Source organism: Plectropomus leopardus, chromosome 10 (genome assembly GCF_026936395.1).
Source record: "Plectropomus leopardus strain MGB_pleo_1.0 chromosome 10, ASM2693639v1, whole genome shotgun sequence".
Classification (NCBI taxonomy): domain Eukaryota; kingdom Metazoa; phylum Chordata; class Actinopteri; order Perciformes; family Serranidae; genus Plectropomus; species Plectropomus leopardus.
The window spans coordinates 15,862,772-15,885,754 of record NC_142185.1 but is presented as its reverse complement, the minus strand read 5'-3'; the positions used below and the strand labels follow the sequence as shown (position 1 = coordinate 15,885,754).

General features: G+C 37.9%; 1 protein-coding gene across 7 annotated transcripts in view; it reads left to right on the top strand.

Annotated features, from left to right (window-relative positions):
- ikzf2 (IKAROS family zinc finger 2) overlaps window positions 1–22,983 on the top strand; it is a 101,527-nt gene that overhangs the window by 55,799 nt on the left and 22,745 nt on the right. For 2 of the 7 annotated variants that reach the window (XM_088083131.1, XM_088083130.1), the window contains 2 exons: window positions 8,917–8,988; window positions 17,075–17,121. In XM_088083131.1, coding sequence (XP_087939257.1) covers window positions 17,094–17,121 — 28 coding nt within the window. In that variant the 5' untranslated portion in view covers window positions 8,917–8,988; window positions 17,075–17,093. Of the gene's footprint in view, window positions 1–8,916; window positions 8,989–14,105; window positions 14,323–14,560; window positions 15,627–17,074; window positions 17,122–22,983 lie in introns of those variants that run through there. The other 5 variants (XM_088083128.1, XM_042494477.2, XM_088083132.1 and 2 more) reach the window with 5 other exon arrangements.

The following is a 22,983-nucleotide window of genomic DNA, read 5'->3' as shown; positions in this document are numbered from 1 at the left end:
CAGTAGGTGGGTCTAAGGGGATATTTTTATGCCTTTTCATGAGTGCTGGCACCTCATTTACACCTACAAACGTTTTTTTAAACTTTCTAGATTAATTATGAATAGTCTTGAGAAAATATTATTGGTTATTTATAATCAATATTGAGTACAGAAGACTTTACAAATGCTATCATTAAAAATGTATAGATTATTAATTCAATTATTTTAACAGTGGTTAAATGTATCTAAGTACAAGTATGAACAGAATGACAGATTATTAGGTCTAAAGTTTTTATTATAAGGCCTATTCTTATTTTTGAGAAATATACATGGCCTATATATTTAGATCTGTGGCTACTTTTAAAACATTCGGGGCTGAAGCCTTTGATGCCCAGGCCTAACAATGTCATTGATCCTGGATTATATTATCACTGATTTGTAGGTGAACCCAATGTGGGTTTGTCGGGTGTTTTTTTTTCAGCCTCACAAATGATGGCCATATCTGCTAATATCAAAACGCATTTAAAATGGATGAAAAATAACCATTTTTGTTTTTCACTAACTGATCATCATCATTGTTTTTGCTCTTTTTTAATAGCATTAATGTAAACAACCCCAGTGTCTACATTATATGCCACAGGCACTTTAAATAACATTCCATAATATTTTTACATAACTATAGTTTGTAACCCGCTCAGTAATTCCATCATTAAAGATTTCGTTGATCTCATTTAGCCTCACTCCCAGCCCATGGAGCACTCTGAGGTCGTTTTGCCACATATGAGGTGTGACCAATCAGATTCACAATGCTAGTGTAATGACATCGCTCATCCCATGCCCTTGAGCGACTGCAGCTGACTTGTGCGTGCTAAATGAGATTTTTCTCAAACCTTTTGTAATACATTTTCCCTTCCCTGTAACCCAAATCTGATAACATTGTTGAGGCAAAATTATGTCAAACCCTCGATGGAACAAAGCAAAAATGTCTTTCCATTGACTCGATGGATTTTGGTCTGTTGTTTATCTGTTCGCAATGGAATAAAGGTCCGCTGTGCATGTCGAATATAATCTTTAAATGCCTTTTTTTAAATGGAACAAAACCTTGAATTTAGACAGTTACGAGATGTAGCACTTAATTGGTCCCAAGCTGAAGTCTTCTCCTATCACTGTGTCAGAGAGTGCAGCACTCTGTCTTAAACTACCACAGAACTCTGACAGTGGAAGGTAATTGTGGAGTGCCATGCTGCTGGAGGGCCATTACAGCTCATGCTCTCTGAGGTGGAAAAGCAGTGATCAACAGAAATAAAATGGTCATACTGTCATCTGAGAGCACGGATCAATTCGGGACAAAGTGAAGTACATTGCTAGAGCTGCCTGAGAGGTGATGGGATACTCTGCCATGGTTGGACTCCAAGGCCCCACTAACAAACAAAAAGACTACTTCGAAAGTTGTCATGACAAAGGAGTTGGGGGGGGGACGACGACACACACATCTTCATGTTTTTAAAACTTGGAGAGCTTCTTGACCTTGGCCACAATGAAGTGTCTGCCAGCTGGCTCTGCATGGTAATTTTGTCTGTTTGCCATCTAAGCCTCTCGCTGGATCTGCCGAGCCCTTGTGGGGCACTGAAGTCATGATTATAAATCCCTGGTAAACAGTGAGCATCAAAACGCCATAACAAATCCAGAGAATTATTGGGGTGGTACTACGAGGCCATGTGTGATTGGAGTCTGATGTAGTACAGATTCAGGTGATATGTCATGCCTTTGGAACCCCTTTCTCTAATCTGTAAAGCATTTTTTCCACAAGGTCAAGGATGACTGACTGTGCATGTGTACGCGCGTGTGTTTGTGTGTGTTTGTGTGTGTGCAGGGAGGACCTCTTCACATAAAGCCGGCGCCCACACACATAACACAAGTTCACACATCTTGGTGCACACATGCACAACAACAAACAGCATAAATGAAGGGGGCAAGAGTGGTGCGGGTACGCTCTGCAGGCAGATGTGCTCTGTGAATGTTTTCAAAGTCTCTGTATTGCCTCGGTTGCTGTTCTGCAATTTCACAGCTCAGGGTGTACAGACACAGTGAGAATAAATTAAACAGTCTATTGACCTTACTTTGTCTGCATCCAACTTTAAAATGAATCGCACTCAATGAAAAATGATTCGGAGAGCTCCAAATAAACATCGGAAGAAGGAAGAGATTTTTATTGCAAAAGTAGCATGAGATGGACAGCAGCAGTACAAACTGAACAATAAATGTGTTCATAATTCTGTGAAGAACAGTTTGAACCTTAACGTTACTTTCCCCTCTTGCTAGTTGCAAGCTCAAAATAACTTCGGAGGGTTCAAAAAATGTGCATAGATTTCAGACTACATTATAAATATTTTACATTTACAAGTTACAAGTTTTCATAATATAATAAAAGTTGGAGAATAAATGCAGAATAAAACAATGTAGCAAATGATTTCCTATTACCTTGAGTTTTGGACATTGGCACCAGCTCTTATACAGTCTCTGTTTCTCAACCGAATGTGAGATAAGTAGAATGGTTTCTCTCTTCCACCCCATACAAATGGACAATATCATAAACAACCATCCTACTTGTCTGTAGACACATAAATATGTGATTAGATAACTACAGAATTTATTATATACTTTTCTCATATCGATCAATCTGGAAATTGGGGTTCTTCCATCGGCATTGCAGATGCTTGGGAAAATATAGTTGTCCATAGAGAGGCTAAAAAACCTGACCCTGTATTGAATTCCAATTGAATCAGATACAATGTAAACATAAATCACAATCAGCCTCTGTATACAGTGTGTCGTGTGTTACTAAAATAACAGATGTAGCTGAGCTGTTATTGTACTCCAGCACTCTGTTGAGCACTCTACTGTATATCGACCCCTTGTTTTCATTTAATAGATTCAGTAAAAACCCTGGCGGGGCTTTGAGAGGTGTTGGTGTTATGTGGGGTTGAGTGGCTGTCAGTGGCTGGGAACAGTTAGTCAGTCACCCATGCAGGTGTTGCTACCAGGAGTAAGCCCTCATGGAGGACCCAGTGATTGTTTTTGGCTAACAGCGACATCTTTTCGCCCTGCATGTCTTGATCCTTCTGTCCAAGCATTTATCATTACCGAGTGAATATAGGCTGCAACAAGCATGGCTGAAATTAGGAGTGACAAAGATGTGAACCCCCTGAGGGGGTCCAAGGCTATACCCTGCCACCGAGGAAGAATTTTTTCTTTAAATATCAAATTTAATATGTGGATTTACAGCTGATTTTAGCATGAAGATATAGAGGTGAATTTGCCCCCATAATTAATGTTACCTTATTGCTACAAAAGTAATGGAGGAGCATCAGTTCAGAACACTTAACGTAAAAAGAAAAAAAGAGAGAGGTAAAATGACCAAAACTCTATCTAGGCCTTCTGTCCACATTGGGTTTTTTCTTAGGCAGAAATGTTGTGACAGTGCACTGGGAAGGGCCTTGTTTCAGGGCTCCTTAAAAACACACTTGGGTTTTGTTTCTGTGATATCAATAACATTAACTAGGTAGCTATCACAACATTAATAGAGGGTTGATTACATAGTAAACATCTAACCTTAACAACAGTACAGTGATAACGGTGATGCTCACCACTCACCAGCAACACTCTGCCAGCTGATCTCCTCTCACAAATGGGCTTTTCTGTCTCTGTAGTGAAATTAGCTCAGCTAAAGGAGCAGCAGTAATATCACCAGCGCCTTTCTGAAAGGTTCAGAAATATTTTTTTAAAAAGAAGTTCTCAGAAGGCTGCACAAAAAAGCTGGAGTGTTTTAAAAACAGATACTGGGTGTGGCATTTTTTCCGTAGGTGGCTGTGTGCGCTCTATCGTCATTGGTCATGATTAAAAAATAACACCGGCACTGAGAATAAAATGCTAAGTGAACACAGGCCCCAAGTACCCTGCTTTCCCTTAAATTGTATAATTCTGAATATGAACACTTAATTCACACACCGTTTAAGTTATGCAGATGATCAGAAATGTTGCCATCCATCCATTCATTCACACAACTTCATCATTATGTTTTTTGCTGTATAAACAGAAGGTCTTGTGCCTTTTATGTGAGCCAAAAATCTCCACTATTGTCTCATATATTAGTCTCATGTTCAGTAAACAAATCTGAAAGCAAATTGTTTAAGTTGTGTTTATAGCAGTATTAGCCTTGCTAATGTTGGGATAAGAAAATGAAACAATCAGGGGCTAACATTAACGTTAAGTTATTCAGGCAGTGTACTGCTGTACTGGCGGCATAGTGGTTTGCACTGTAGCCTCACATTAAGAGAGTCTCAGGTTCAACCCCGGTTGGGGCAAGCTTCTGACCTTGGGTGGGAGTCCCGTCTGTGCGGAGTGTCAGTGTGGGTATTTTCCAGGTTCTCTGGCTTCCTCCCAACTTCCACAGACATGCAGGTTAATCTGTGACTCCCAATCATGTGAATGATTGTCTGTCTCTCTGTGTGTGTCAGCCCTGTGACCTGTCCCGCCTCTCGCCCAGTGACAGCCGGGATAGGCTCCAGCCCCTCCGACCCTTGAGAGGATAAGCGGTTATGGCAAATGAATGAATATTAAGCACTCTGGCTGAGGAGCTCAACTCATGCTATTATTAACTGCACAAGGTAACGTTAGTAATGTTAAACCTGTAGTTCCAAAGTGCTAACAGTAACAACTCACCTAATGGTACATCCCAGTTGTGGCTAAACAACTCAACCCCATCAGGCAAATAAACAATCAAACGCTTGAAATGTCTTTATATAAGCCAATTCAGGTTATCATAACACTACTGTACGATATTCTCGAGCAAGCAGAGACGCCAGGCTGCCTCTTTTTAATGGATAACTCGAATAACTCGTGTGGTTCTCATTTCATTCCCTGTGACTCTGTCCTGGCGGGCCCAGGCTTGTGACACTATACAGGAATAGGTATCAAAAGAGTTGATGGTGGGGATAAAAAATAAATAAATAAAAAAAAGAGCATGTTGCTAAAATCCTGCTGTCTGCTCAACCTCGAGTGTAATTTTTCAGCTATGAAAAAAAACGGTGTTGCTTTTGTGTTTTTGAATAATAGAGGCAGCAGGAAAAGGCAGCATTTAAAGAAAATTTAAGAATATCACAAAGACATGGCATAGGGAAACTGCACCACTGGAAAATATGTCTTACTCAACAACATATTGTTTTTATCTATGTTAGATAGTGGCACGGCTCAAGGGATGTCAATCTCAGTCAGTCTTTCAGTCCGCCCTTTTGGTCCAGACTATAATGTCTCGACAACTATAGGATGGATTGCGTTAACATTTAGTACAGATATTCCTAATGCCCAGAGGCTGAATTCTAAAGACTGATCTTTCCTGTAGCGCCACCATGAGGTCTCTGTATTTAAGGTTGAGGGAAATGTCTCAACTACTGTTGTGATGGTTCTCCAAGAAATTTAGTACATATTTTTTAACGACCCCCTAAGGAAATATTGTAATAACCCTGACATTTTGTTTTGAGAGTAAGGGGTAGCCTTCATGAGATCCAAATTTTTAAGTCATGGGAATGCAATTTCAAAACTCATCTTTACGTTATCTTTAGTGGTAATTAGCCAGTGCATGTACATCAGCACGTTAGCATGTGCTTACTTTCAACCTCATAGACCATAGGTTGTAATACATTACATAATGACATCTTATGTTTTGGCTGCATTTTATAGCATTGATTAACAAATTCTTATACCTAATAGAGAATTATGTTTTTTTTTTTAAGTGTCTTAAAGTTTCATTCATGTACGAACTGACAAAAAACTACAGAAGGATCAATTAGAGCTGGATATTGATAAAACAGCCCCGTACTACAAAACAATTAATGAATCAATCATTTAAAATAAAATCCTATGTGCATGTTAGCAACAGCATTGGTTGCTTTCCTGTCAAATTGTTATGCAAACCCTGCATCAGTATTGTTTACATTTTTAGTGCGTCCAAAACTCTCTCCTCCTTTGAAATGCTGAACCAATATTCATGCAAAACTACGTGCACACAGAGCACAGCGGGTAGTTCAGGAGGCCTGGGCGATTAGAGCAATCACAACAAAAACAGGACTGGCTTTCCCTGTTTAGAAATTTGCAGCAGTCATTTGGTAAAGAGAGGATTGGCCAGCCTTGATCAGCAACAATATCACTGGTTGCATCTGTAAATAACAATGATAATATATTGTGTGTGGGCAGCCACCCACACTCCACCTACACACAGTACCACACACAAGCACAAACACCCCCCTCCCCCCTCTCGACGATTACCACCAACCCACACACACTCAGGCGCCCCTTTAAGATTGTATCAGTGTCGATTCCTTTTTAATAATCTCATTTGTTCACATTCAAGCTGCAAACATGCTGGGTGCTTTCCCACACAAAAGGATCATTGACATGTAAGGCTTCAGTGGTTACTATTCAGTTCTTTAAACCACCTTCAGATTTTGGCACATCATCCTTTCCATCATGGATGTACTTGATAGGACATACAATGTAAATGTTAACTGTGTTGTTGAAATCATGCTCTACCGGTTAAGACACACTTTAAAATAATTATTACAGCGCAATTAAGCAAGGAGGGTTAATGTGCTTGCAATACTGTTTGAATGCTTTATATCATGGGTTGTTTTTGTGAGTTGTTATTTCAGCAGTCAGGATAAGATCTTTATAAGTCTGCACATTTAAATGGCCTTTTGTGAAAAAGCATTTGATAGACCACCAGTGCCCTCTGTCAGCCTCAACCAGGATATCACATATTTAATGTTTTTCTTTTTGTAGGTTGATTTAGTTTTTGTGTGTTTGAGAAGAGCGACTCAAACTCAATTTTCAGAGCTGCATTCTATTTTAAATTTATTGCATCATTGCTGTGTTTCATAATAAGTGACCCAAAACCCTAATTCTGACCCTCTTTGTTTGTTTTGCCTTTGGCAGTGGTATATTTTGAATGTACTAAGTCTGAACTGAAATCAGTAATAATAATAATAAGAATAATGTTGGTTATGGTGATGGTGATAATAATAATATATTTGTCACTGCATGTTATTGTAATACAGTGAAATGATCATCAAGTTACCTGTTTTGACAATTAATGTTTGATATTTAAATGTGCAATACAAAAAAAAGCACTCCACAAACCTATCTCAATTGCACAGTGTGTATAATGTATGTCATATGTGAAACTACATTTTCCATCAACAAACAAAACTGTTCAAAAACCTTTGGTTTGTGTCACCAAAACCACATTTAACTGAATTCCTTTGATCTGTCAATATTTGTATTTTAATGAAGCCAGCTTTTCAACTGAGAATGTGGACAAATTCAACCCATTTTCAAATGTCATGCCATCTTAAATACCAATGAAAATGGATAAAAGGCAGGATTATGCCACATAACATAAAATAAATATTTATTGCAGCAGAATTTGCAGATGTAGATTTGAGGACAGGACAAGTTACCACAGGGTCATGCAATAACCGGACCCGTGGGTGTAAGGTAATGGGCTCGTTTTGAGGTGAAAGGGTCCGGAGGCAGCTATTAAGTGTTTGCTCATGTGTGTGAAACTGAAAATGGATTGTTGGAAAGGAACAAGGCGCCCTGCTTCAGACATATCTTCATCTACTCTAAACCACACCAGACGCTTTGCAGTCTGTCTGTGTTCTCATCATTTTCGACCAAGGCAAGTTTATATGACCACAATTGGCAAATAAACTTCTAAATGAACAAAAGTAGACATGGAGCCAACTCCATGTAGCAAAACAAGAGTTTAATATTGATCTCAGGTTGTTTTGTTGGAATGAAAGGCAGAGGATTTCATTGCATTTCATTAAGGTGTTCCTGTGCCAGGGCTCTGGTATTGTGCATTCTGGCTCGCTGGTATGGCACACTCACAGCTAAATGGAACAGAGCCATCATTAATTTTGTTAGCTACACCTGTGCTTTTTCTGCTGTTGAAGCCGAACTTGTATTTCACTTTTCATATATACTAGAAAGTCCCTTTAATGGGATTTAAGGGAGAGGGGTGTTTTCAGCTTGATCTCACTGAAGGTCTGTCATCTTGTCTGTCAGTATGTCATCCAATTTCTTCTCCCAGAACTTAACGAGTCTCATATCTTCTCCATCGCTATATATAAATGTTCAGATAACTTTTCAGAGAAATGCAACTAATGTAGAAGAGCTCTGACAACTGTTATTAGAGAGGCCAATTAAACCTCTGAAAAAGTGCACCGTTTTTACTACAGATTGGCAGATACTTTTTAAAATCTCGATTTTTGAGTTAGGCTGGTCAAAGTTCCTTTAAAAAATAAGGGTTGATCACAAAAATGTATTATTGTGAACTCATTTTGAACTCATGCTACAGTTAAAGAAAATTTGCGAAAAATGCAACAGCTGTTTTTGGTGTGAATATCTGTGGTGTGGGTGGATATGAGATGGGGGAGTGATAAGGCATAATGAGAGAGTAATAAACTCTGAACTCTTTCAAATGTTTTACCAGTGTCCTGATTGCTTCATGAATTTCATGTCTTTGGTTTAAAGGAGGTAATTCTTGAAGACGTTAGAAGCCCTCCTCAAATAGAGAGCATGGTGCGTTTTGTTTACTTAATGTGTCATAGCTGTGTAACATTTTTTGAAAGAAAAACTGCAAACCACTGCTTTACTGTTACCAAAAATGTTCACAAACAGACACCAAGGGGGATTATTCAGCCACTTAATGGCAGATGATCAATGTCATTTGGTTGATGTTGCACAAAATCTAGATTTTAAAAAAAGAGATGCCACATTTAAAAACATCTAAACATCTAAGAGGTGTCAGTTTTGCAAAATAAAACTGCAAACTTTCCTTTTACAATATAGTCTGATGCTGTTTCTTTTTTACCACAGGAGGGAGCTGCAGTAAAAGAGAGGTGATCTGCAGCAAAGATGTACAGCACTATTTGGCATCACACAACACTGGTAAGACAAAACAAAACAAGAAAATACACCAAAAAATAGCAGCAATGGGAACCGTAGTGGAAGGATTCCTGCTGTTCAGATAAAAATCCTCTAAACATGCAACACCAAATGAATCATTAGATGTCCCTCCTTCAACCATCAGTAGTAATGGCAGCGGCTACCAATGACTCTGCACACATACATGACATTTAGTAGTTTTGATTCTGCTTTTAATAGCACTACTACAGTGCCTTATTTCTACAGTTTTTACTGCTACAAAGCCACTGCTATGATCACTGAAACTATTACTAATATGATTATTACTACAACAGTGCTTCTATTACTGGAACAATTATAACTTTGACTTTTACCACTGTTGGTTAAATACTTACTCTGATAGTGTAGCAGGACAGGTAATGGCTTCCAATCTACCTAATGAACAAAAGAATGACTAAGAATATGATTCCAAAATTAGCTGCATCTATGCCCAGTGCCTCTAAACTTTCCAAGATATGGGTTTATTTACTTTGTACAGCTAACTAAAAGTATTCACCCTTGTTTCATCAGAATTTCAGAGAAGTATTGAGTTTGTTTTAGTGCCTTACCAGTTTATGTATTGTGTTTTAACAGTATAGTCAGTGATGAGAAGGACAAAGGACAAAAGACTCTCATATTTTCTAGATTTTAAGAAAACATTTATTCTTTACATTGATGCTCTATAGATGGGTTATTAAATGAGCAAGTTCACCGTAACAACAAGAAAACCCCAACAAAAGTAGTTGCAGTTAGAAACCATTGTAAGAGAAACAACTTCAGGGATTAAAAAAACGGATATTTTGTGTTCCGCTGTCTTTTTGGCAAGACAAAAAAATATGGATTTTAAAAAATGATCCTGAGGTAAGATATGGGTAGCCTAGCTGAAGTCTTCTGTTTATCCATTCATTTATCCATTCATTTCTATATTATTTCATTTAATTTTCTGAAATATTAAATGAAATAATTGAAATGTGTCTTTGATGCTTCATTTAGACTGAATCATACATTCATACAATGTTTCCCTGGTTATACAGTTTGCAATGTTATGCATTTGAACCCTTAACTTGCACTGTACAAATAATAATTTAATAATAATAAAAATAAATAAATACAAAATAATAATAATTTTAAAATAACTCCAGGCTGCCTGTGGCTGAGTTTGAGAAGACAAATCATTAAAAATTGACCTCAACTTGTCTTCTTAAATTCAGTCAACTTAAAATTTTAAGGCAGCCTGGAAACAAACTGTTTTTGAAGTTTAAACAAATTGTTTTTACAGAGCAGAAGGAAAGTGACTGTGATCAGTATTATTTATTTGTTTTGTTTGGGTATGGTCTGTCAATGCAATGGAGATGCATGCCCATGTTTGTAAAGCATTCAGACAGATGGAAGTATGATTCAGAGAAAGGAAAGATTTAAAGTTCTTTTGGCTTCTTAAAGAGCTTCTTACATAGAAAGCCTATTTGTTTTGGGGTCATCTATGCAATGGGCTCTCAACCCTTCTGTTTTGTGACACATTAAAAAAAAAAAAACAAGGTGCATGTGTCTGTTAGTTTCACCAGAGATAATCCCTAAACTTCTCAGATGGTTTGATTTTAAATAACAGTTTGAGGCTCAAAGAGATTATCTTATGATCTCTAGATTAAATTAGATACCTAATGATAATAGATTTCTGTTTCATACAAAAAGCAAAGACCAGATCAAAGTCCTAAAAATATGCAAATCTGTTCATCAGAGCTTGTTTGCTGTTTTTTCTTCTGTTGTATTCACATAATTTTTTCACAACCACTCTGATATACAGTATATCTTGTGACCCTTTTCAGAGGGCCGTACCCAATAGGACTAAACTGACCAGAAGTATATAAAGTTGTTAAAGCTGGCTCCACTGCGATGAGCTGTCACTGTTGTTGCTTCCGACCTTTAAAATTAAACGTGGTGATCATTTTGAGACTGCCCACCAAAATAAGGGTCATTTACATTGTAGCTGAGAGGAGAAATAGGCCTCGCAGTTACAGCAACTTCTTTTACTGACTTGTGCTGTGCCTATCTGACCAGGCTGACTCAAATCTTGAGTGGCTGTTTTGAGACATAAATCTCATAGTGAAAACTGAGCTCATGAGATAGAGTCCAGAGTACTACGTAGTGCTATGTAGCATAAAAGTGTAGTTCAAAAGTTTTCAGATAACTGTTAATGCCCTTATAATAGACAATAAATATATACATGTATACAAGTTAAGTAAAATGTGTTAAAAAATATATTTTAAGTACAATTTATGTACTTATGTACTTATGTATATTTAAGGGCATCTTAATGGTGTCACAAATAGTACAGTCAAGTCACTACTTTTATTATGTTTATCACATACTCAGAGCAGTGTACTTAAATTAAGTACACTTTATATATACTTTTTTTACTCAGGACCACTTCCTCAAACTTTGATATTTTAAAACTATGTCGTTTTTTTAACGGACTAAAGCTTTTTTTTCATTTTATAATTTCCACTGTATTGCACACCCCCTTCTCAAACCCTTGTTGCCACTAGAACAACTGCTTATATTAGGCAACAGCTAAAGCTACATCTACTACATTTGTTACTGCTATGAGCACTCTTACCACTTTTGAAATCAAAGTGTAGTCTAATTGACCCCAGAGAGAACGTAGGACCATGTATGATAACTCATTGTACATGTCTTTGTCTGTGACTGACTTTTGGTACAACAAAAAAGAATACTTGAGAATCACATATATGACATAAAGTATTTCCCTATAATATTTTTTAATAGCATAAGAATAAGTTATGCTAATTTCCATATTTTGTTACCTTCATCAATGTGCAAGGCCCCTTTGTTTACTTTAAAAAAGTGGGCGTTGCATTTGCTTTGCATTGCAAATATATCACATGATGTTCATCTTTCAAACAGTTCAATTCAGCTGAACTTATCAATCAAAGTGTCTCTCTGCCTAAGTCCCATGGTGACAGAAACTTCCCACAACCGTAAAAACTGAAGAACCGCTTATTGTACTTATTGTACTGCTTTGGTAGGTATACGTCACCTGTGCTGTCTTTTATGTGTTTGTAGTTTACGATCAAAGTGAGTCGGCCTACCAAATCTGAAACATCTTAGCTCCGGACATAAGCTCCAGTGGTCAGTGTGAGTCTTTTTCCCTTGCAGACACTACATTATTCAGACACATCCATATTTAAACACTGATGTCACTGCGCGACTCACAATGTCAGTGACTTCATAGAGTGTAATCCATATTTTCTGGCATTTCTTTGTCATGGCCCAGGTTGTGACAAATTACTTTTTTTTTTGGCTTGGCATTAATTCACATATACAGTGCACAAATGACACTGAGATTCACTTATAGCCAGCATGACAACCCTGTGGTCAAAAACACAGCCAGACTTAATCCCTTAAATGATAAAACTACATTTAAGTCAGCAGGATTTGCGTGACTCTTTTTAGGGTCTTGTAAGTTCCTGTCAAATCCATTTTTTATTATGTCAGACCTGTCTCAGAAATAAGGTGCAATGGGAAATGCAGATTAGGGCTGACTGATGAAAACTGCTGTTTCAGTTACTTTTGTGAGGACTTCCGCTAACATTAGCCTACAATTAGGCCTTTTAGTGGCCTTTTATGATGACCGCATTTACTACTGCAACTTGTTTTTCTAATATAGTGTACAACATACTACTGCTGATTAGCATCAATATTGTCATCATCCCAACAGTTACAGACTCAGAGTCAAACTGACACATTAGCAGGGCTGATATCTGCTGATTTTTGCCACCAGTAAAAAAGATTGTCCACCATTGTTTTATTTTCCAATGTGCTGTGCACTGCATGTCTTGGTTACAGTTAGTTAAAATAAATAAGCGATCCTTCCATAAAATACTCATGTTCTTCAATCTATATGTCCTGACCATCTGAATACAACCCACAGGAGTTTCCTAAATGAGCAACCCCATGACAACACAGAATGTACATGACTGTCAATGGCCACAGTTTCAAACATGTGGTTAACATTGTGAAATGATCAAAGTTGCCCTAAAATAGCGGAATTTGGCAGTAAAACACCTTGCTTAGGTTTAGAAAAAAGATCATGTCATAGCTTAAAATATGGTTGTTACCAAGATAACGCAACATTACAGATCTCACCTGTCATAGCCTACTATGTTTTGTTGTTCAAATGGCTTATTTTAGGGTTTCACAGGGGACAAAAACATTGGTCTTCAGGCTGAAAGTCCTGTGTTTGTTTGACCTTTTTTTGTTGTTGTTGTTGCTCCCATAATAATTACTACAGTCACTAGAAGTTGCCACTTATCAGTAAACAGAAATATGGATTTAATTTCTCATTTAAATATGACCACCACTTTATTTTCAAGTCTCTTTCAAAAGTGAAGTAATAGCAGAAATGTGCTATTATTAGAATATTTTATGAATTCTCATGTCTCTATGTCAGTATTGGTCGGGCTCTTAATAAAACAATTGTCATAAGAATTTTCATTCATCCCCAGACAAGATTAGACTTTCCATATAACAAACTTTGACAAATTTTCAAATCAAACCAACTCAGGTTGTCACTTCCACAATCAAACACAATGCAACATAAAGCAAATTCTATCAAATATAATAGAATAAAATACTATGGATAAAATAAAATAAGTATATATAATTTAAAAATGGACAAAATAAAATATGTATATGTTATACTACATTAAGAAACAACAAAGCAGTAGGCTTACGTTAATAGAGGTGTGTTTGTGCATTGTCTCTGTTTAAAAAAAAGTTAGCATGTGCGCTAATATGAATTAATTAAAAACGAATATTTTCTCCATAACTGCCAAACTACTGCAATATAACTAATGATCAAATGTTATAAATAGCTGCATGATAGCTTTGTAAACAAATAAATACATAAATAACGATCACTTTATATGTCCTTGAATCCACTGTAATCCTTACAGTAATTCTATAGGAGTATGGCAGGTATGCTCAGGTCGCCAAAGAGATATAACCTGGCTGCAGCCTAAAAAATAAGAGGCCCCTTGCAACCTAATCGATTGCCGAGCAGAGAGGCAGACTGGGTCCACACTCTGTGATCGGTTTCTCTGTGTCAGACCAACTTCCCAGAATAGCAACTCGGGCGGGTTGTCTGCCGCTCTGCTCTGCTCTGGAGGAGGAAGTCAGTGGTGGATTAAACAACTGTTGCTGGCGCATGTCGGGCTAGAATGAAGTCTATTCCAAAGCGAGACATTCAGTCGGGATCAATGTGCAAGTTCATGGGATTACATAAACTCCTACGTGTTTAAGGTAAATAAAAAAAGAGAGCTAGAGAAACATAAGCGCATGAATCGGTTTCCTGCATTAACTAAGCATTCCGTTGCCGCTTTAATGTAGCCATTCAGTATTTTTCGGCTGTCAGCAGACGTTTCAGAGCTGCTGGAGGCGCATGTCTGCGGCAAAGGCAGACGAGGAGCGTCTGTCTGATGAATGGAAAGCCAGACGGGGCTCTGCTGTATACTGCGGTGATCGGATAACCTGTTGAATTGCAGCTGTCAGTCTGCTCCAAAGCCATGCAGGCTAGTGACACAGCCAGCAAAAAAATCACTTACAGCGCGCTGCCACACTGACAAACAACAACAACAACAACAAAAAACTGGCTTCACGGTTTTTGCAGCTGGAGGTTATTTGCAGAGATGAAATGTTGCCTGCCAGGTAAATGTCCTCACTGCCTGTGCATCTGCAAGATACAGCTCTCCCACCTGTTTGCTACTGGCATAACTGTAAATGTAAATTAAGCTACCTATAGTCATACATATAGGAAGTACTGTCAAATATAGATTGGGAAAGATAAAATCCTAATTTGTGTAATTCCGTTCATATTGTTGGTCAACGTCCCTTGCGTCGGATATGCAGGAGCTTACTTGCCACTATCTCATTATTCCCATTCCCCGCAGTAGCAGTTAAAACGCGTGAGGCTCTGTCGGTCCGACCTTGAGTCACATCTCCACAGTGGCTTTTTTTTCAACTGCCTACCCACGGATTTCCAGTGTCTTGGTTGTTGAAAATAGCTTGGCTGCTCCCTGCCGCTATGGCTAATTCCTTAGGAACCGGTGGATCCAGTTTGATCCATCCCTTTCTTTCTTTCCCTTCACCAACTTGTTGAGTCTTTCCCCCCGTCGGTTGTTCATACTGTAAAAGAAGCTGTGTACGGCTCAGCTCGTAGTTGTGCCGACTTCTGAAGAAATGTCGCAAGTTTGAATGAAGTTGAGTGCAGAGCTCGGTGGGACGGTGTCGCTTTTTAAAGTGGAAACTCGACTGGACGCGCGCAGAAGAAGCTTTGACGCAGCAACCTGTAGGACACTATAGATGCGCTCCTCCTAAACTTTTCTCTGCTCATCAGAGTTTTTCTCATTCATTGGGCTGTTTTTTTAAAACATGCTGACCCGAAAAAAGCTTTGTCTTTCATCCTTTTGAGAGAGACCATAGGTGATTTTGACTTTTTTGTTTCATTAAAGGGAGGTGGAGACAACTTCACCACCCCCCCACCCTCACCCCCCCTCCGTCCTTGACTGAAATTACCAACTTATTTTGCACAAGGGAGACACTTCAAGGTAATTATATGAATCCGACTCTTAATTCTATAAACTGCATGTTACTTTCTTGTTTTGCTTTCATGTTTCACTTTTAATTGTAGCTGTTGAGAAGCTTATTATGATGACAGATTCTAAAACGCATGGCTTTCCAACTTTCAGTGACTGTAGAGTGGCCAAAGTTTCCTCCTGTAACTACACATTAAAGCTGAATTATTAAGAGCTAACAGGATAACAGAAATTGTAGCTGGCTCTGAGTAAGATTACCATCATTTTTGTGACATAAACTGCTAAAAAAAAGTAGTCGAGCTCGATGAAGTTAAATAAAGATGTGGCGCAGACAGCACTGGGCCTATTGGCCAAAAACAAAGATTCAGCAGTGACGTATCTCAGTTTTTTTTGTTGTTTTTTTTTCTTTTAATGTAAGTCTTAAACTAAGTCCTTTAAGGAAGCCAGCATTTGTGCTGTCGCATAGTGGTCTGACTTTGTATTTAAATTGATGTTGATAAACTATTACAATACAATGCCTTTCCAAACTATAATTATCATAATTCTTTTATATGTGATGACTTGTCTACACAGCCTGTGGTTCGAGGGATAAAGATAGACCCAAACTTAAATTTGCAATTCTCAAAAATTAGAATCAGTTAACATGCAACTTACAACTAATTTACAACTTCCTCAAAGGAGCCAGTAGACACAATGCTGTCAACACTAGTATCTGCACAATTAGATATCTCTTGCTTTTTTTCAAGTTAATGCTATTTGTTGTGCCAATTGCGTAAACTAATTTGGCACAAAAAGTACAAATGTAACCCAAATTCAGTGATTTTTTTCCCCCTCTCCTAAAAAAATAGAGGAAGAAGTATCATATCACTGTCTGTATCTTATATCGTGATACAGACAGACATTTATTTCTTTTTGTTTGCTTTTTGAATTGGAAGGCTACAACTTAAATAATGAATCACATCATTTCTGTCTCAATAAAAGTTGAGTCTCATGCATGATATACAAATCATAATTGTGTAAAATGCAGAAAATGGAGAGACCATGCAAGCTTTAATTTAACTTCTACAAAAACATTTTTTTAACAGAGAACATGAAACTAAAACGCGGCTGTTCACACATTTAAAATAGTTCATACTGATGGGTAGCTTGCTAAATATACGTGAGTACTTCTCTAATAAGAATACTGCATAGATCAGAGTCTCTGTTGTAATGCACCTTTGTGCACTGGAGGCTGTGCATCTAAAGCTGCTGAAATTGGGGTATTAGTGGGATTTTAAACTAACTGTTTGCATGTTTGTGGTGCTAGTATGAATACTTGACCAAGATTGTCTGTGCAGGTACACATTATTGTTGCAATATGATCTAAGGACATTGCTGCACAGCTTTTGAAATTTATGCATTATGCAATAAACCTTTGTATTACAGTAACGTAGAGCGATATTTCCTTTTATTCTCTGCAGCACTCCCACGGCACTTGAAATGGAGGCTCCAGATGGCTACTGTGTTAGTAAGTCCTCATGTCGCTTACACACTACTTTCAAAATACACTCACACTCGGTGACCCACACTTTACAACCAACATTCGACTTTTTGTCGTTCATCAGATTGTGTGTCTGTGCTATGCTGTACGGTGGTGTATGATGGTGATAATAACAACGATGGCGACTGCGTCTGTGTGTTTTCATGTTATTGTGACTTCGACATTATTAACTTATTTTGAATTTCTTGTCTCTTGCTTTTTTTTCTGATACAATGCTGATACAAAAAAACAACAACATTTTTGCAATCACAATACCAAACACATTTCAAGGGATTTTCCCCTTTTGCAGCCTTTTCCTGTTCACCCCTTAAAGGTAGAGAATATGCTTCACCAACATCCTGTTGAATGCAGCAGATACTGGATACGCACATTGTGGTGCTCCATTGCCCTTTGCTGGTTTCCTTTGGGCAGGTCTCTTGAATATACCTCTGTCTCTTCCCTGCCCCCTCTTTTTATTTTGGTATTTTGCTTTGGTATGCAGATCTGAAAACAGGTAGCATGTTGTTTTATGACATCAGTGGGGATTTCAAGTCTCCATTGGGGGTTTGTGCTTGTAGGAACACTTGGCAGGCGGGGTATAGGTGGCGGCGGAAGAAGAAATGGAGGCTATTTCTCTCCCTGTCGGTCCGTGGGTCGCTTCTGAAATGATTCGTTAAGAACAACTCATAGTCTGTTCCATTGGAATGAAACTGCGGCAAACACACATCTTTATGGAATGCAAGTGTTAGCATCCTCACTACCCCCATGTATTTTAATATATACTCAATACATCAGCAAGACACTGCTGCCTTTCAAATGATAATTTAGTCAAATACCGTACCTGTTATGACATAGATTGTGTGAATCTTTACTCAAACCATGATACTCTCCTACTACACTAAATCCTACCACTGCTTCATAGATGCAAACATAATCTTCTCGCCATCACAGAACACGCACATATACTCTATCATATTGTGTTGTGTTGTGCGCACCCATAACAGTATATGTGAAAAATAGTGTACTGTATGTGACTTGAAAAATAAATGTAAATGTAAATGTTCAGAATGAATGTAGGAACTCTCAGAGGTGGCGTGAGTTTATGTTAAGTCAATGCAAAGACATGAGCGGGGTCATATTCCCCTTGGAGGCACAAAATTGAGGCCAATTTTTGCTTGCTAAGCTAAAATGTTTTGCGCTTAATTTGGTGATTTATTGTAGGATTAAGACAAGGAATGTCAGTTTCAGTGGATTTTGCTTTCAATAGGCCAACACCCATAAACCAGTAAATAATTGGTTAATTTTTAGGAAAAAAAAACATAAAATGAAAGACCTTTCCTTTTTGTCTGGTGCGTCATTGATTCAGTGAGCATAGCACTGCATTTCAAAGTGTTGTCTGTTTAAAGATGGTGAAATTTGAATGTTTTGTTGTGTAAATATATATCCGGCAAAGATATGTTTGACTGGTTACACACATTGGTATATAGGTTAATAATTTTGCTATTCCTCCATTTACTGCACTACCAACTGTGTTGGGAGGGAGCTATGATAGCTAGCTAGCGGTGCCATTCAGCAATAAGCTGGTAATGTCCTTCTTGTTGCAGAACATGTTGCTGTGGAACATTATTTTCATCCACCAGTCACCCCTCAGGTTGCCCCGGTGACTAAGTGGCTTCATTTTGACTGCAAAACCCATTTAGCGTTGTTAACTATGTTAGCACCACTAGCCATGCTGACACTGCTACCATTGGTAATGGAGGTAACATTAATAACAATAACAATGCTGTTAACAATGCTCAAGGGGTTTTACGCCTCAAAATGCATTGCTCAATGGAGTGCCCTGGAGGGCAGCTTGAGACTGGGCTCAGTGTCTCCACAGCCAATAATGTTGGGATGGAATGGTTTTACTAGTGGCAATCTCTGAATGAGTGGCGCTGCTAGCTCTCTAGCTCCTATTAGACCTGCAATGTGCATTCACAGCTCTCTGACAAAAGACTTGTAAAAGCTTATGTCTGTTCAATTAGTGGCAACTTTTTATTTTCAATGAAATAGGATTTAAAATACTTGTTAGATATTATTTTTATCATTGTAGCTGAGGTTTCGGGTCTGCCTAATTATACATGTACTAATAGCATGTGCCCTGAGACTGAGCTCTTTATTTTCAATCTTTTACTCATGTTCAGCCATAGACCACATCTGGAACACTCTGAAGGGGCAAATTTATCTTTCCAGCACCCTCGGTCAAACCAAATGATGTCCATTATGCTTATTACATTGTTTGTAAGGTCAGATGTTTAGATACAGGTGTCCCATAATTGTATCCTAGCTATGTGTGTATGTTAGCTTTTTTATAAGGAGTGTGTGTGAGCACTTTTATGTTGCATTATAGTCCGAAGGGTTGGCAGGTGCAGAATGAGCCGAGTTCCTGGTAGGCTTTGAGACCAGGCAGACGCTGAGCTACCACACAAACAGCCACACCAGCCACACTGCACACACACACCAACACATGTTGGGTTACATGCATTGCCTGCCAGCTTACAGACTGTCTAAACACAACAACTGCAAACAAAAACAATAAAAAAAAAAGAAAAGAAGCGATGAAAATCCAACAGTCCACCTTGGGCAAGTAAAGCACAAAGTAGATCTCATGTGGGAAATTATTTCTGTTCTCGATAGGTGCTATCATTGCCTTTTTGTAAGAAATGATAACTGTCTGTGACTCAGAATAGTAGTATGAGACATGCAGTCTGACAGTGTATATAATTGTACATGATCGACAATATTTGTAGTTTCAATTCCTGACCGACTCACATAGAACATGCACATAAAGAAGAAAGGAAGGCACGTTTCTGAAAAACCAGAGCGACCTTGCTATTGCACTGACAAAACATGGTGTCCTCAAATGCGCTCTGGCGGGACATGAATGCACCTCGCAGCCCAAACGTTGACAGGGCTGCGTTGACAGCCATTAAGCAGATATAAACTTCGCTCAATAATCACAATTGAGAATTTAAACTGCGTTACTGTTTAATCATTCGACCTTCCTTTTTATATAAACACCTCTCTCACACTATTATTCATAACCACACATGCTGACATTGACACGCTCGTTTTCACTCTTTTAACTTATCATACCCATGCACACAGATGTACCTTTTCACGCACAACACAATGCTGTCCTTATCACACACAAGATCATAATTAATCACAGATGCAAAAGATTTTTCCACTCGTTCACATGCACGTCATTCTCTTTCATGTACATCGTCATTCTGTTTCACATGTTTATCGTCTCAAAGATACATCATGATGGTAATTCACACGTGCACTTGCTCTTTCTTTCTTCACCTCTCTTAGAGAGAAATTATATATCTTTTATCTCACGCACAGCAAAGTTTTTTGTTTGTGAAATGAGATAAAGTTGTGCAGGTTCTTAGATGCTTCTTGCAGTTGGTTCTCCCAGTGTTCTAAAATTTCACATCAAACTTACCTTATTGATGCGACCATAATTAAGTACAGTTGTTGCTGGTTGCACAAGGTTTACAATGTAGAAGTAGTTTTTCACCACTGCGGTGTAGAAATGTGGTGCAGAAATATGGAAAATCCATGTGCAAATTTTGCATTTTTGTCAAAAAAAAGAGGTTTCCTTTTTAAATAGTGCCATTGTCCACTTCACACCTCCCCAGACAGAGAATGTTATCTCCAAAACAAACTTCCATTAATCACAAGTGCTTTACCTGCAGTTAAAAATATTAACTGCCTGCAATTAGCTGGCCCTGCCTCCTAATGTATAGCACCCTTAGCCATATGCTGTGTGTGTCATGTTCCGTGATCAGCATATGAAGTGCATGTCAGTTACATTACCATCTTAATTGTATCTCCGCTAAAACAGAAACCAAATATGAATCATTCCCCATTTTGACTGTAAGCTAGCTATGACCAAGCAAGGTTTGACAATAATTGGAACAAGTGATTTAATTGGTCATATATTTTCCGCAGGTGGAAATCGGTGTGAAATGTCCTGCAGCAATATTCTGCGGGGACATGCAAGCATTCATAAGAACCCACAATATCAAAGTTAACATGCAAATTTTTGGGACAAAAATCCACGCTTCATGCAGTGAGAAACTGGTTCTTAAAGTAGGACAAAAAAAAGGCTGCCGATAGTTTACTTTAAATTACTACGCTGTATAGGCTACACAGTACAACATAAACTACACTATACAATGGTATCCTATACTGCGTCGTATACTATGATAAAAATAAATAACGATGGTGAATTTAATTGAATTATAAATACATTCAGTACGATAGCATGCAATCATTAAAGAAGTCCTATATAATAATAATACTTTTGACAGATTCATATTTTAGTCTATTAAGCTAATGCTAGTTTGGGAAACTGACATAAGATGGCATGTCTCACTCCTTGAACCTTGAAGGTCCCATTTCAGAGCTTTTAAGTTGACATTGTTAAACCATATTTGATATGCATCAGGGGTTAATGGGATATTCCAGCTTCTCTTTATCAAGTTCCAGCTGTTGGTCATTCATGCGCTCTGTCGGTCTTTTTAAACAGAGAAAAGACACAACCCACTCTAGTTTGATCTCTAGTTTTTTTCCTCTAGTTAAATGGCATTAAATGTCATTAGTATGGACAGGTGCAAACATTTCCTGTGTTATGCACAAAGGTTTTGGTAACCGACAAAAAGAATGAGACAAATTAAAAATAATGAGGCGTATGAGTTGTCCTTAGACCAGGCAAACTACTGCTGTCTTGAACCGTATCACATTTTAACGTAGCATTTCAGTCCAGTAAAGTTTCATTTCATCAGTGCAACAAATCACATTTACCAGAGGTCCTGCACAATAATCTAATGGGTAAACACTGGCTCCAGTATCATCTTAAAAAAAGACAACATAACTTTTCTCTTATGCCTTCAATTTGCCTCATTCACAGTCCACTTTTTCTATTCCATTTTATGTAACAAATTCCATTTTCTCATGAAGCATATCAGGATTTGTATGTCTTTAACACTTTTAATTTTTGGTTCAATATAAATAGTATACATAAGTGGGTGAATTGAATATATTACATTTACCAAAGTATTGTATAATTTCAAAATACTTATACTAACTTGCAAAAAGTATTTTCACTTTATGCAACATTATACATCTATTGCTCTAAATTCCAGGGGCAAATGTAACTTTTTTAATGCACTTCATTTGTGTTAAAGCTTTAGATAATTTTCAGATTATAGTTTTTAACCCCACCCTGTTCTGTGAACAATCAAATCAAATCCCATTATTGCAATTTGTGTCTGTAAAATCATCAGAAGGGAAAACCACCGGCTAAACAACTAAACATTTTTTGTTGCACTGCCAACTTTGCTCTATATGCATTGTAAACTATCAAGCCTCCATAGATAATATAAATGTGAATTGCACACTTATTCAATAGCTGCCAGGGTTTACTGTAAACTCTTTCTTATTTGCACTTATTTCTTTATACCCACTGTGAAGATCAGTACAGATTAGTTATCTGCAGATGTGGACTATATCAGGTTTTCCTGCTCTCTGGGTCACCCCCGCATACACAAATATAGATTACCACAAATGGAACGCACCAGTGCACTCAATGGCTTGGCATTAACAGCAAGTGCGTCTGTAATACTCCTGAAAACGGTGTGTATATAGACCTGTATAAGTTAATCACTAGAACCTTTCAATGCAGTAACTTACAGTTTTAAAAGCAGGTGAATGAATGCTTTCATTTGTCTTTTTGTTTGCTGGGTCAGTGGTGTGTGTTTGTGTGTTTATGTCTGTGTTATAAATCTTTGTGTTAATGAA